This window comes from Solea solea, chromosome 20 (genome assembly GCF_958295425.1).
Source record: "Solea solea chromosome 20, fSolSol10.1, whole genome shotgun sequence".
Taxonomy (NCBI): domain Eukaryota; kingdom Metazoa; phylum Chordata; class Actinopteri; order Pleuronectiformes; family Soleidae; genus Solea; species Solea solea.
Window position 1 is genome coordinate 20,971,072 of NC_081153.1, and position 12,680 is coordinate 20,983,751.

The following is a 12,680-nucleotide window of genomic DNA, read 5'->3' on the forward strand; positions in this document are numbered from 1 at the left end:
CCAGGAAGTGGCGTAATGAAAGCAAGCGTTGAGGCGCTGAGACGTTTGAGACACAAATGAGTGGACAGGGGGACTCATTATGTCTCATTTAAAGACTTAAAGAGGCAAACTGTGTTTTCGCAACTGTCGGAGCGACTCAGTGATATCCACACAACACCCAGTCGAATCACTTTGTTGAAATAGGTGAGCGGTTGTTTATGCACACGTCTCTAGTTAACAAGCGTGTTAGCGGCTAGCTGCTAGCCTGTCACTATGTGTTTCTTCATTGTGTTAGCCTAGCCCCGTTAGCTACGCAGGTTAGCTTCTGTCTCTCAGTCATTCAAAAACGCCGCCTTTCTTTTCGTAAGTTAACTGCTACACAAATGAAAGTACGTTTTAGCCTTGTTGTTTCCTTAACGTGCTCGGTTAACATTTCATGACTGACGTATAATATCGTTTTGAGTTTGAGGGGCTAATGTTATTGTTAACAGTGGTGGAATTGACTGTAAATACGTACACTTGAAAATTAATTTCGTGTTTTCCGAATATTTCCATGTTCAAGGATACGTCATTTAGTACATTTCAGTTGTTTAACAGTCTCAGCGTCTTGTTAGCCTTTATTCCATCGATTAATCACTCGGACACTTGACAAGTTCTGATAATTGAATAATTGAGTCATTCTTTTTATTGCCAATCTAGTTTCTTCTTTGCAAAAGTAAGGATTTGCTATTTTAAATATAGTGTTTTATAACAACGTTTATATTATATTGGTAACATTTTACAATAAGGGGATGTAACATCACTTAATGCTGTTAAAAATATTTACTAAAAGTTAATTACCGTTTTAACTAACAATATGTGAATGTTAATGAAGTGATTACTTCATATATAGAAGTAATCACATATCACAATAGACAATAGGAAAACAAGTAACTCAAAGTCTTTTCTTACGCAAATATATATTAATGGTTTGAATTAACAAATTAATATAGTATTTGTATAATACTGATGACTAATAATTGTGGTTATAGTGACCTCAAAAGGTCCCTAGTTTAAAACTGGGTAGACATATTATTAATATTTGGGCAGCCCATGTCCAAATGGAAAATTGGGCTTGTAACCGGTTGCCAGTTAAAATCCTGGGTCAGATCAATAAATGTGATTAGAATTGTCCTACTTCATACAGGAATAGTGCAGTGAATATCTGGAGCAAAAACAATAGCAGTTCATACTGTTATTATCATTGTGAAGATATAATATGTTACAATAGGGTTTTATGATTTAGATTCCCAAACCAAATACATTTTACTAATACTATCTTTGCCAAATTAAAGGAACCTGTCACATGATACATATTTTTACTGAACATTTTAAAATGAAAAAACAAATGACTCTTTAATTGATTGGGAAGATGAAGTTTACTCCCCCTTGTGGTAGTTAAATAAATAACTTAATTAACTAAACCAAATAAATTCATATATATCTCAATAGTGGAAATTTGCTTCGATCAGCTTAGTGTGAGTGCATTGTATTGCAATGCGTGATAATGTTGCACATTTTCCCATCACTAATCTAATCTGTAATGACATAAAACTCACAGTCTACAATTTTATACTTTTTACATAAGTGACAAATACTTAATGTTGGGTCCACAGTATATCAAAGTGTCACCTTCATCCTTTCCCCCACAGATTTGTGTCGTGATGGCAGCTCCCTTACCCCAGAAGCCGGGGATGACGGGGTTGCCCCCTCAGCAGCAACAGCAGCAGCAGCAGCCTCACCTGCCCCCCAGCACCGCTGCTGCTCAGGGTCAACTGCCTATGCCCCCTCAAGGAGCTCTGAGAGAAATCTCCCCAGTGTTCCTCTGTCGTATCGGACAGGAAACTGTACAGGACATTGTTACTCGCACCATGGAGATCTTCCAGATCACACGAGCCACACAAGTAAGGGACATTGTCATATGTCTAAGATTGTAATTTTGAATTTTTCATGTCATAACTTGTGATAAAATGAAGATAATGGCATGTTGTAATGGCAATATGTACTCAAATACATACACAGTACTTTAATATGAAGTTGGTCCCCCTTTCACAGCTATAACGGCTTCTACACTTCTTGGAAGGGAGTATATACGATGACTTTTCCTGGTTTTAAAGGTTGTTGGATTGATAATCATCACATTTATTATATTGAATACATTTGTGAAGTACTCTAATTATACATTATATATTATATATTGATAAAACATTCATGGAAATCTGCAAAAAGGTCACTTAATAACACTTTTTACATTTTTTAAGCCTAATTATTTGTTGTACAGCAGAATTTGACCATGTTTATAGACAATTTAATTCTTTCTAAAACATGTAAATATCCTTTATTTAACTTTAGAAAGCCAATGAAATAAACAAGGTTATCTGAAATGAAAAGTGAACAAGTGGACTTTAAGCATACAGATCATAAACAGTAGATATTTTATCTTACAGTGTATTGTGAGAAGTGCAAACATCTCAAAATAAAAGGTTTTTCATGAGTCCCGAGAAACAACCCGTGTGCAGCTGTATATCCCCGTCTATCTCATATTTTGGGATATAGACAAAAGATATCCAGATATCATTATATAAGCCACATCGCCCAGCCTCAACACCCACTGTTAGTCATGTGTGTTTCGTAACTTGATGTGCTACCAATCTGTGACTCCTCCTTTAATGCTAACAGGTTAGTCCCTCATTTAAAGCGTAGAACCCAAAATACCTCCTCATACCGCTTTGCAGATGCTGCTGTGTCTAGGATTAAATAAGCTTATGCTTCTTTCTACTCCATTTCAACGTGTTTTTTTTCTTTTTCGTTAATTCTTTGTTTTGTTTACAATTTCTTTTCTTACTTCTTTTAAAAGAAAAGATATATTATGTTTGTGTGTTCAAAATTAAGCCTTCATTCATTCAAATGTGTGTAGATAATTGAGACATGAACTGTGTGTGGATATGAAGAACTAGATGGTTGATGTCTTTCCAGTGTACAGGGTTCATCTGTCCCCTGTCAGTCCACATTTGTCCTGTCTGTCTTTTCAACTATATCTTCTGCTTGACATGCTTGTCGACATCTGTCTCACTCACCCCCTCCATCCCCATGTGTTTGTTATTGTCTCACACTGTGTTTCTCACTGTTTCACTGACATTCAACTACGCTGTAAAACTCTCCAGGTAAAGCGTGATCTGCATATCACACTGCCACCTGAGCACAACAAATAAAATCCATATTGTGCTGTAACTGACGAGAGGTCCTCCATGTGTCTGTGTGTTGTATGCAGCTTCCTAATGGTGTGACTCAGAGCCAGGCCATGTACCAGGACCGCTTTGGGAAGCTCCAGGAACACCTCCGACAGCTCGCGCTGCTCTTCAGAAAGCTGCGGCTACTGTACGAACGCTGTGTGGAGATGACCTCTGACCTGCAGGAGAGCCCGCCAGAGGTCGGGATGAAGCCCTAACTTTATTCTGTAACGCAGTGAAATAGAGGAAACCTATCAAAGTAGACTTCTCCTCTCCTTCACTATCTGTACTGTTATCCATTGTTATATTTTAACTATCCACTATAACCACTATCGTTCATACAAAGGAAGAAGAGCGGTTCATTTTTATAACTTTATCTTTGTCTCCAGCTTGTTCCATATGTCGGAGAGGACCTGGTTTCTGTCAGAGTGGAGTCCTGCAGTTCGTCTGTTGTCCAGGAGAGGCAACAAGTACTTGAGGTGAGTGTCTGACCAGTTTTGTCAGTTTTTTTTTTTAAAGCAAATTTAGCTTCTTTTCTGAGGCCTGCAACAATTAATTGATTAATTGGTTATTAATTGATTACTAAATTAATCGTCTAACTATTTTAAAATATATTTTGGTTTGTGGTTTGAGAACATCATCATGTTTCAAGGTTTAGGAAACAACAAGTAAAAGATGAATCGATTATGAAAATATTGTGGCGTCGATGTAATTAGGTGAGCACACCCCACACTCTGTGCTGCAACTTAAGTTCACTTTCATAATCAATTGATCTGTCGATTATTGTCTTAATCGATTAGTTTCTTTAATTCAGAAAATGTTGAAAAAAAGAGGTTTGATTTGTCCATAAATTAAATTTATCCAATTAAATTATTTAATAGTTTCTTTGTTAAATGGACCAAACAAACTCCCCCAAAAAGATTACATTTAATCAGCTGAAAAAAAGCTAAAGCTAAGCGGATAAATCGTGTTATGAAAGTAGGTGGTGATTCATTTATAAATCCATCAATAATTGATTTACAATTGCAGCTCTACAAGTTACATAAAAAAAGTCATTTCTCATTGTCTGTATATATTGGTAATAAGTTGTTTACTAAATAAATTATTTAAATTACCCCCCTAAAAGGGAATGGTGTTACTCCACTGAAATGAGCTGGACCTTTTCTATTGAGTCTGTGAATCCTGTTCTTTATTTACAAAATAAATGAATAAAATATATAACAGCAAAAGCCTCTAGGTGGCAGTGCTGATATTGACCAAAGAGGCTGCTGCTGGTGTTTGTAGCTTAGGTGTGTTTTCAAAATCAGTTTATTTCTTTACTTTTGGGGATGATGTTTTGAAATTGTTATTCCAAAAAAACAGGACATTTTACTCATCTATTCCAAGCCAGTGAAACATGATTTTTTGTCTCTTAATTATTGATTATTGATGTTTGTGTTTTTGCGGTTCACCTGCAGAAGGTGCGTCAGAAGAACCAGGAGATGAAGGTTCTGATGGATCAGATGAGGAACCTGCTTTGGGACGTCAACGCCATGCTGACACTCAGGAAATGACTCATCATCAGAGTCCACTCTCCTGACCTCCTCCAACGTGAGTACAGACTGTAACAGCAAACCCCAGGAGAAATAATAAAGGAGTTTCTGTTGGATGCTGTCGGACATTCCACTCAGCGGCTCCTCCTTTGGATCGAAACTGACACATTACTCACATCTTGTCCCACAATCGTTTGTTACATTGAACCTGTTAAAGGGAAATTACATAGGAGAAGGCGTACATGAGAGGTAAATAAGAATAAGCATGTTTCAACTCGATGCACTCCACCTTTGTTTTTGTACAAATTAGCCGACAACCTGTTTTGTGACTGCCAAGTTTTTTGTTTTTTTTTCTACTGTTTATTCAAACAAGTTATAGTCCTGTGTATTCACACTATTTAAATAATGGGTCGAAACTTGTGTTGCCTCAGGTAAAAAGTAAAAAAAAAAAAAAGTAAAACACATTTATGGTGTTTTACCCCCAGGTTCTAACTTGACACCAGACAGACTTGAATTCACTGCAGGTTCATTCTTACAAGGAAGCACAGATGCTCATCTGATGACTGTGTTTACAATACAAGCAGTTTTTTTGTTTTTTTTGACTCTTACCTGTTGTAACACTACGCTTTCAGAATTCAAATTAGCTCCTTGGCAGCTATATATCTCAGGTGCTTTGTCTCTCTGTGTTTGTGTGTGAATGAGTGGGTGCATGTGCTTAATGAGGTAAAGCTTCTGGAGTGTCAGACAGCACACCTGTTTACCCTGAAGCTTTTGAGACTTGCTTGCCTGTGAACGTATTTTTGTAAACTGAGGGACAAACAGTGAGTCTCTTGGGTTCTTTGTGTTTTGAATAAAATAAACTTTTTGAGAAAAAAAAACCATATTCATATGTCTTGCTTCCTAGTACGAAATTGCTGTTGGGCTCCACTGCGTCAATTTTAAACCTGAGGGCAGATGTGGGAATATATGATAGTAAGTACACAAGGTTGCCAAGGGTCCTTGAAATCCTTGAACCTTTGAATGTTTTTGAAAACTGCCTTAAATAGACATGGGTCATTGAAAGTATTTGGAGTTGATATTTAGGTAAATGTCTCCCTTATTTGTTACGACGCCACGTGTTTCATGCACTGCATTGCTTCATGTACGTACACCAGGCCTACTGAGGCGTAATTACGAGCGGTGTTGTGGGCACTCTCTCCACCATTGAAGTGAGATTTGGTCCTGGAAAGTCCTTGAATTTGAAGCTGTGGGACCCCCCCCCGAGTACATCAAGACACCTACACGTAATCATGCATTTTCTTACCTTGTCCTTTCATATTCTTTTGTCTTCATGCAACAACTATCACATGATGATCACGTGATGTTCCTTTCCTACAAAAAGCTTCAAAAAGCATTTCAATCTCTGGAGTTAAAAAAAACCCCAAATTGAATATTTATCAAAGTGCTTTTGTTGGAATTGTGTTATACACGTATAAATTGCTGGGGGAAAAAAGTACCAGGTTTTCAACTTTGTTTGTCAGGACATGTTTTATCTCACAAATTATCAGTGTATCCATCTAAAAATGGGCTTACCTCAGCTGTGTTCTGTTTACACAACAGACACTGGGGGCATGGAATGGAAATAAATAGTACTAGTTGCACATTAAGTTGAGACTAAAATTAAATAGAGTCATTATTATTAAAAAATAAATAAAAACTGTTTTTCCACCGTTTTCCCCTTTAATTTGCCTATGTACGGGGAAAATATCGAAATGATGATGTGATGTTGAAAGGTGCCAGCATAGAGCAATTTGAGTTCACCATCTAAAAATGCACATGATTTGGGCTTGGTTCAAATGCAGGGATGGGTCAAGGCCTAGGGTGCTGCCTTTGTTCACTGCTAATAAGGATGGGTTACATGCACCAATTGGCGTGTGTGTGAAAATAACAAATTCTAATTCTAATCATTGATTTCTAATGAAGTGTGTGTGTAGAGTAAGTGGTCTGCGGCACATAGTTTGCATTTACAAATCATTTTTTATTGATTTTACACTTAGCATTTTGATGTGAAATGATCCGTTTCCTTGGCAACTGCCCCCACACAGTAACATCGAGACACATCGACAGCTGGAGTGCATGGCACCACTACAAGTCTCCCTTGGGTGCTTTTGGCATGAAACTGCCGATTTCCTTCTTACTGTCACCGTGGTAGCTATGAGAAGTGTTCACACGTTTCTTTACGTGCTGTGCAGAAGAGATTGTTCTTTCTCTGTAAGACGGCCCATTTACAGAGACTCTTGGAAATTATTTCCTTTGTGGTTGCACCAAACCCATGGAGATGGGAGAATCCGTTCAATCTCCTTCCAAACTTCATGGACCCTTTTTCTTCATATCTAAACATACCTAGTCTGGAACAGTCCGCCAGGGTCTGCCTGATGATCGTACCAATTTGCCCACATCCTTGAGTACTGCTTTTCAACTGTCAACCTGTGATTGGTCCAATTGTCTGTCCAAGAGGCCACTGGACTAGACCAGACCTCCCAGTGTTTCTGTCCATTTCATGCCCTCTCCAGGTCTTTGTATTTCTTCCGAAGAACTGATACTTGATCTTTGAAGAGCACAGGGTCCAAGCGAAATTGAGAGTGAACCAGAGGCATGTAACCAAACCAGTTGGCGAAGGTGTTGACACACTCCTGACGCTGGTTGAAATGCTCTGGGTTGGCCCACGGGACGCTCTTCGTACCCTGCGATGAAGAAACAAGACACGTTCGTGAACCGCTCCGTCTACTACTGAAACAGCATCAGCAAACTGCATCGTAAAAGTGTCTGCCTACCTGTGGGCTTGGCAACTCTTTGTACTGTTTCCTTTGAGCCACTTTGATTGGTGGCAGGTGAGTTACGGCAGAAACCAGGAAGTTCATGAGGATGTCCTCACAGTTGGAGGTACGATCCACCAGGGTCCGCAGAGACTGGGGCAGGTAGTGGGTGAACAGGTGGTGATAGTACCTATGGGACAGGTGAAAGGGTTAGAGGTGCAGTCTTTATTTGAACAGCTTCCCTCAGTAAACGTGCTCATGAGGTAATACGGAGGAGGGGGAATTCTACAGGCTGCAACATACAGGAATTTCCTCACAAAGTCAGACATACATTCATGCTCTCGATAAGCTAAGTGAACAAGTAGACATTAGAAGCTCTGAACCTCTGGAAACTGCAGATTACAATCCAGAAGGATTAAGGAACGCACAACATGGTGGAGCACGTAGCTAGCACTGTTGTGTAAGGTTTGGTTTCTCCAGTTTTCTTCCACAGTCCAAAAACATACCAGTTAATTGGACACTGTAAATTTGACCGTAGGTCAGCGATGGACTGGCACCCTTTCCAGGGTGTACCCCACCTTTAGCCACAAAGACCCCTCAAGGCCCTCACGAGGATAACGTGGTAGACAATGACTGAAGGATTAAGGAATGGGGATGAGGTTGAAGGAAACTTCAACCTGTGTTAAAGAACTTCAAACTGTGATTTCAGATTTTATGAAATGTGATTGGGAACTCTCTGTGGAGGGCAGCATTGCACCTCTTACATATTAGAAGAAAAAGAATTAGACAACTTAGTATCTTAGTATAATCATTAATTACTTTCTGCAAACAGCTCATAGATCACAGGTACAAATTCATATGCTTTTAAAGTGCAACATGAGAAATAAAAAAATAAACCTATGGGTGAAATATAAAGTTCCTGCCTGCTTCATGACTTTATTATACACAATAGACTCTCTTTGAATAGACTGCCATTTGGCTTTACTGCAGACTTTTATCACCCCGCCTTAGCACAGCAAGAGGAGAAAATCAGATAAAAGAAAATATTCGATTCAAGAAAGGCTTCACAGTGAAAAGAAAGTTCCTTCTTTTTTAAATAATCACACGGATATTATTGTCAAAGGTTAGATTATGCTCTATTATACACCTCACATTCTGCCTCCTTAACATTCATAGTGCTGGCAGAGGTCGAGCGGAGGTGTCAAATAATCAATAAACATTATCTGTCACATATAGTCTGGAAAGGACTTCAATTTAAAAAGCAATTATCTAGAGGATTATTGGGCATTTCAGACGTCAACTACGTCTTGTAGTCTTGTTTTTACTTAAATACTTGTCCGTTGGAGAAATTGCTTTAATAGGGTTTGACACTGAATGTGTTTTACCTGGTCACAAACTGTCTCTCTATTACACATCCTGCTGTTCTATCATTTCTCTGGCAGGATTAAATCAGAGGCTCTGTTTCACACTATTATTATTATTATTATTGCTCTCAAATCACAATTTTGAAGTCATTCCCCCAGAGGAGTGTGCCTTTTAAATAAAAAATATAAAAATATAGAATAAAGAGCTTTCCACATGCATTATCACAGGAGGAGGTAAGAGCAACTGGCACTTTTGTGGTAAGCATCAGCGAGGGGAGGTAGATGGTGTGATGTATGGTGATGATATGTATCTGGGACATTTTAACCATTGTATTACCAGTGGGGTTTGATATTTATAGGGCTCGACTCGCATGTGGCTCAGTCTATATGTTCCCGATTCCTCTGGTTTTCCAGAGGGGGGAATTTCATGCAGTGTTTTCTATAGAGCAGGTAATGTTACATTAAATTGAACTGATGTGAGGACAAATACACTACACAGTGACGATGAATGATTTTTGCCTCCAAACAGGCATTTGTGTTAAAAATACCACTGGGTCTTAACTTGTGGGCTTTTAAAAGACCCCGTCTGTGCAGTGAGTGCATTTATATTATATTGTATAAGAACTCACAGCCCTGTGCCGTCGCACATATCGACTTGTAATCCATAGAAGAAATTCACCCTCTCTTCTCCCCCCCCATCCACATAAGCTCATTATTCTCTGTGACATTACTATTTTTTATTGTTATTATTGTTGTTGTTCCTTGTTGCTTTTCACATGACAAACTGAATGTGGTAAATTCACACATAGGTCAGTAATGACAGCGTATTAGAAGCTAAATGCTAAAGCTTATTGTACAGTGAGTGAGATGGAATTGGCATTTATATTTATATCACACAGCAATTAAAGCTGCTTAAAGTTGATTTGTTGAGTCTCATCCCCAGATTGTCAAATAGTAATATTTTGTAATGGAGACTCAGTCCTGGACTCCTCCCACCTGATAATCTAATCAAAAATTTTTGTACCTTTTTTGGTTGTTTTGCTGCATAGGAAAATGTGAACAATGATGAGGGAGGCACATGAGGGTGGAACAGTGGCTAGCATTGTTGCCTAACAGCAAGAAGGTCGCCAGTTCAGATCCCAGTTGTACAGTTTCTATGTAGATTTCGCATGTTCTCTCCGTGTGTGTGTGTGGGTTCTCTCAGCTTCCTACAGCTTTCCTCCTACAGTCCAATAACACGCAGTAGATCAGTGGTTCTCACACTTGTTTATACCAAGTACTGCCTGAGACAATATTGAGCTCTAGAAGTAACACCATGTGAAAATACAGTGGTGTAAATAGGTCGAGCAAAGTCTACAGACTACAGCTAGAGACGTTTTACAGAAGGCAGATTCATTCCCAGTAAGATAATTTGCTCTTTCAGCATCCACCTCTTCCTCACATATACTTCACACACTGGTATAGAGAAATTAGATTGAGATGAAGCGAGAGATAAGGCTACTGTCATTATTATTAATTAATTTTTCTATACAGTCAAAATTCCTCAGCTCCACTCCGATCACATACCCTGGTGTATATACATTAGAACCATATTTAATGATTTTCCTCCCGGTACCACCAGAGGAAGTTCACGGTGGTACAGGCACCACCGTTTGAAAACCATGGCAGTAGAGTATGAGAGTAATAGTATTTTTCAACTGATAGGATGTGTGTGTGTGTGTAGCCCATGTGTACATATAACAGGTTTATATTGTACATTTAGTTCTTTTTTTTGAGGAGCTTTTATTTTGTTAGATATCTTTTATTTTGACACTAGCTTTTCGCTTTGTTACTTCCTGTTTATTCGCTGAGGAGAGGTAAGACTTTATCGTCACGCCGGTTATTGTTGTGTAAAACACAATAAAATGCTAGACAGAGACTTGTGTATTACTTTTTATAAGTTGCTATTGTTGGTCTCTTGGAAAATGTTTATCTTGTTGTGTAAATGTATTTTTTTTAATCGACTACAGTAGTTTTAGCAGTTTGTTAGCCGTGGCTAATAAGCTAGGCTACAGGTGCACGCAGGTGGTTTTTTACGCGTCCGCTGTTTTCTTTATTCTCCTTTCAATGTACGCATGAATGTACGCATGTGAAACCAGAGCGTGAGAAGTTGCTATACTGATAATATTGTGTTTTGCACAGTTATGTTTGTCATTTTTATTACTGTACATTGATTTTATAAGTAAGTTAGACTTTTGTAATTTATTTTCATACGTGTTAGGCCGGCTACATGTGCACAGGTGCTATATATAGGTGCTCTATAATTGGTCAGCTTCTCTCTTCATGGGCCAGATTTGATTTTCCCAAGGCAGTACAGAAAGCCCAGAGGAGGTGCAAGAAGTAAGGTTCTCTCTCAGGTCACTTGATTTGTATTACTCTGAAAGGCTCTTATTGATAATTGTTGATGAATAACACAACACATATTTTGTGTGGAAATCCTGGATGGAGTATGGGACTGAGAAATGCTGCCCGATATCTATAAGCCAAGGCCTTATCACACCATCAGAAATAGCCACCTCCAACCTAAGACCAGACCTGGTAATGTGGTCCAACACTGTGCGAACTGTCTACTTCATAGAGCTGTCAGTACCAATGAGAGGAAGAGGCTGCGTTATGCTGAACCGCAGTAGTCTGCCCATTGGAGACTGGCTGCTGCAGCTATAATCGCAACATGCACTGTTAGATGCTTATCAAGGAGACATCGGGGAGTGCTGAGCGCTGCAGCCAGTGGAATTGGAAAGAGGCCAACTGGGCTCCAAGAGAGTAGGGACATGCACTCAGGTCTGATCAGCCCGTGGTGGGCCTGCCTCAACAGAGAGTGTGTTTTTTTCAAAAGGACAAAAAACTAATGATGTGTCCCTAGTTTCATCGACCTTGTGCAAAGGGCTTATAAAAGCATTGGGGATTTACTATCAATTTACTTAAATAAAATCAACTTTTATTTAGTTTATTACAAAAAAAGAAGAAGCACAATTTGAAGATCTAAATAGAAGTATTGGTGTACCTGTGATAGAAGGCAGCTCCTGTCAGAACAATGGAGTAGTCGTTGGTCCATTTCGAGGTGTAGCCCCAAGCGTGCTTCAGGGGATCCCAGAAGTGGCTCCTGGGAGGATAACCCACGATGCGCTCAGGGAAACTCCGCCACACCAGGAAGGCAAAGTTCACCTACACATGCAGACATGAAACACATGGATATTGTTTTGATCTTTGCTTTTTTTATGTGTGAGCATTGCACATCTACTCTGTGTTTATTATTAACGCTAACACTGGGCCCATACCTCACTGGTCAGCAGGACTGTATCCTCGTCCAGGCTCAGCACTGCATCTGTCTCTATGGCAACGTGAGGTAGAAACCGACTGGTGGTCTGAGGAGGGAAACACAGTAATATACCATAGTTCTGGTACTTAAAGCTGTGTACTGTGTGGTGTGTGCTTTGAGATGATCAAGTTACAGTAAATCATGTTGAGTGACTGTGATGAGTTTGAGAAGTGGTATAGAATTTGCACTGGGCCGTGATGGTGAAATGGAAACCGAAGAGAAACAAAGAGAATGAGTGACATTTATGAAAGTAAACATGGATGGCTGAACATGTCAGATTTACACGGACAGGAAGGCCAGACGGAGAAAAATAGACATCAAGTGGAGGTAACATAGCCAGCCAGAAGAACAGACACATAAACAAACTGAACAACTGACTGTTC

At 39.2% G+C, this 12,680-nt stretch overlaps 2 protein-coding genes across 2 annotated transcripts in view; one reads left to right on the forward strand and one right to left on the reverse strand.

The window, feature by feature from the left end:
• zgc:114119 (Mediator of RNA polymerase II transcription subunit 30-like) lies at positions 1-5,240 on the forward strand. The gene is made up of 5 exons (XM_058619173.1): positions 1-183; positions 1,671-1,922; positions 3,290-3,448; positions 3,638-3,727; positions 4,706-5,240. The coding sequence occupies exons 2-5, from the start codon at positions 1,683-1,685 to the stop codon at positions 4,799-4,801; spliced, it is 585 nt and encodes a 194-aa protein (XP_058475156.1). The 5' UTR covers positions 1-183; positions 1,671-1,682; the 3' UTR covers positions 4,802-5,240.
• A 1,536-nt stretch (positions 5,241-6,776) lies between these two features.
• LOC131447169 (exostosin-1c) overlaps positions 6,777-12,680 on the reverse strand; it is a 103,371-nt gene continuing 97,467 nt past the window's right edge. The window contains exons 9-12 of the mRNA XM_058618711.1: positions 12,257-12,343; positions 11,983-12,143; positions 7,594-7,765; positions 6,777-7,503 (exon numbers count right to left, since the gene is read on the reverse strand). Of these exons, the coding sequence (XP_058474694.1) occupies positions 7,318-7,503; positions 7,594-7,765; positions 11,983-12,143; positions 12,257-12,343 (606 nt within the window). The 3' untranslated portion in view covers positions 6,777-7,317. The remainder of the gene's footprint in view (positions 7,504-7,593; positions 7,766-11,982; positions 12,144-12,256; positions 12,344-12,680) is intronic.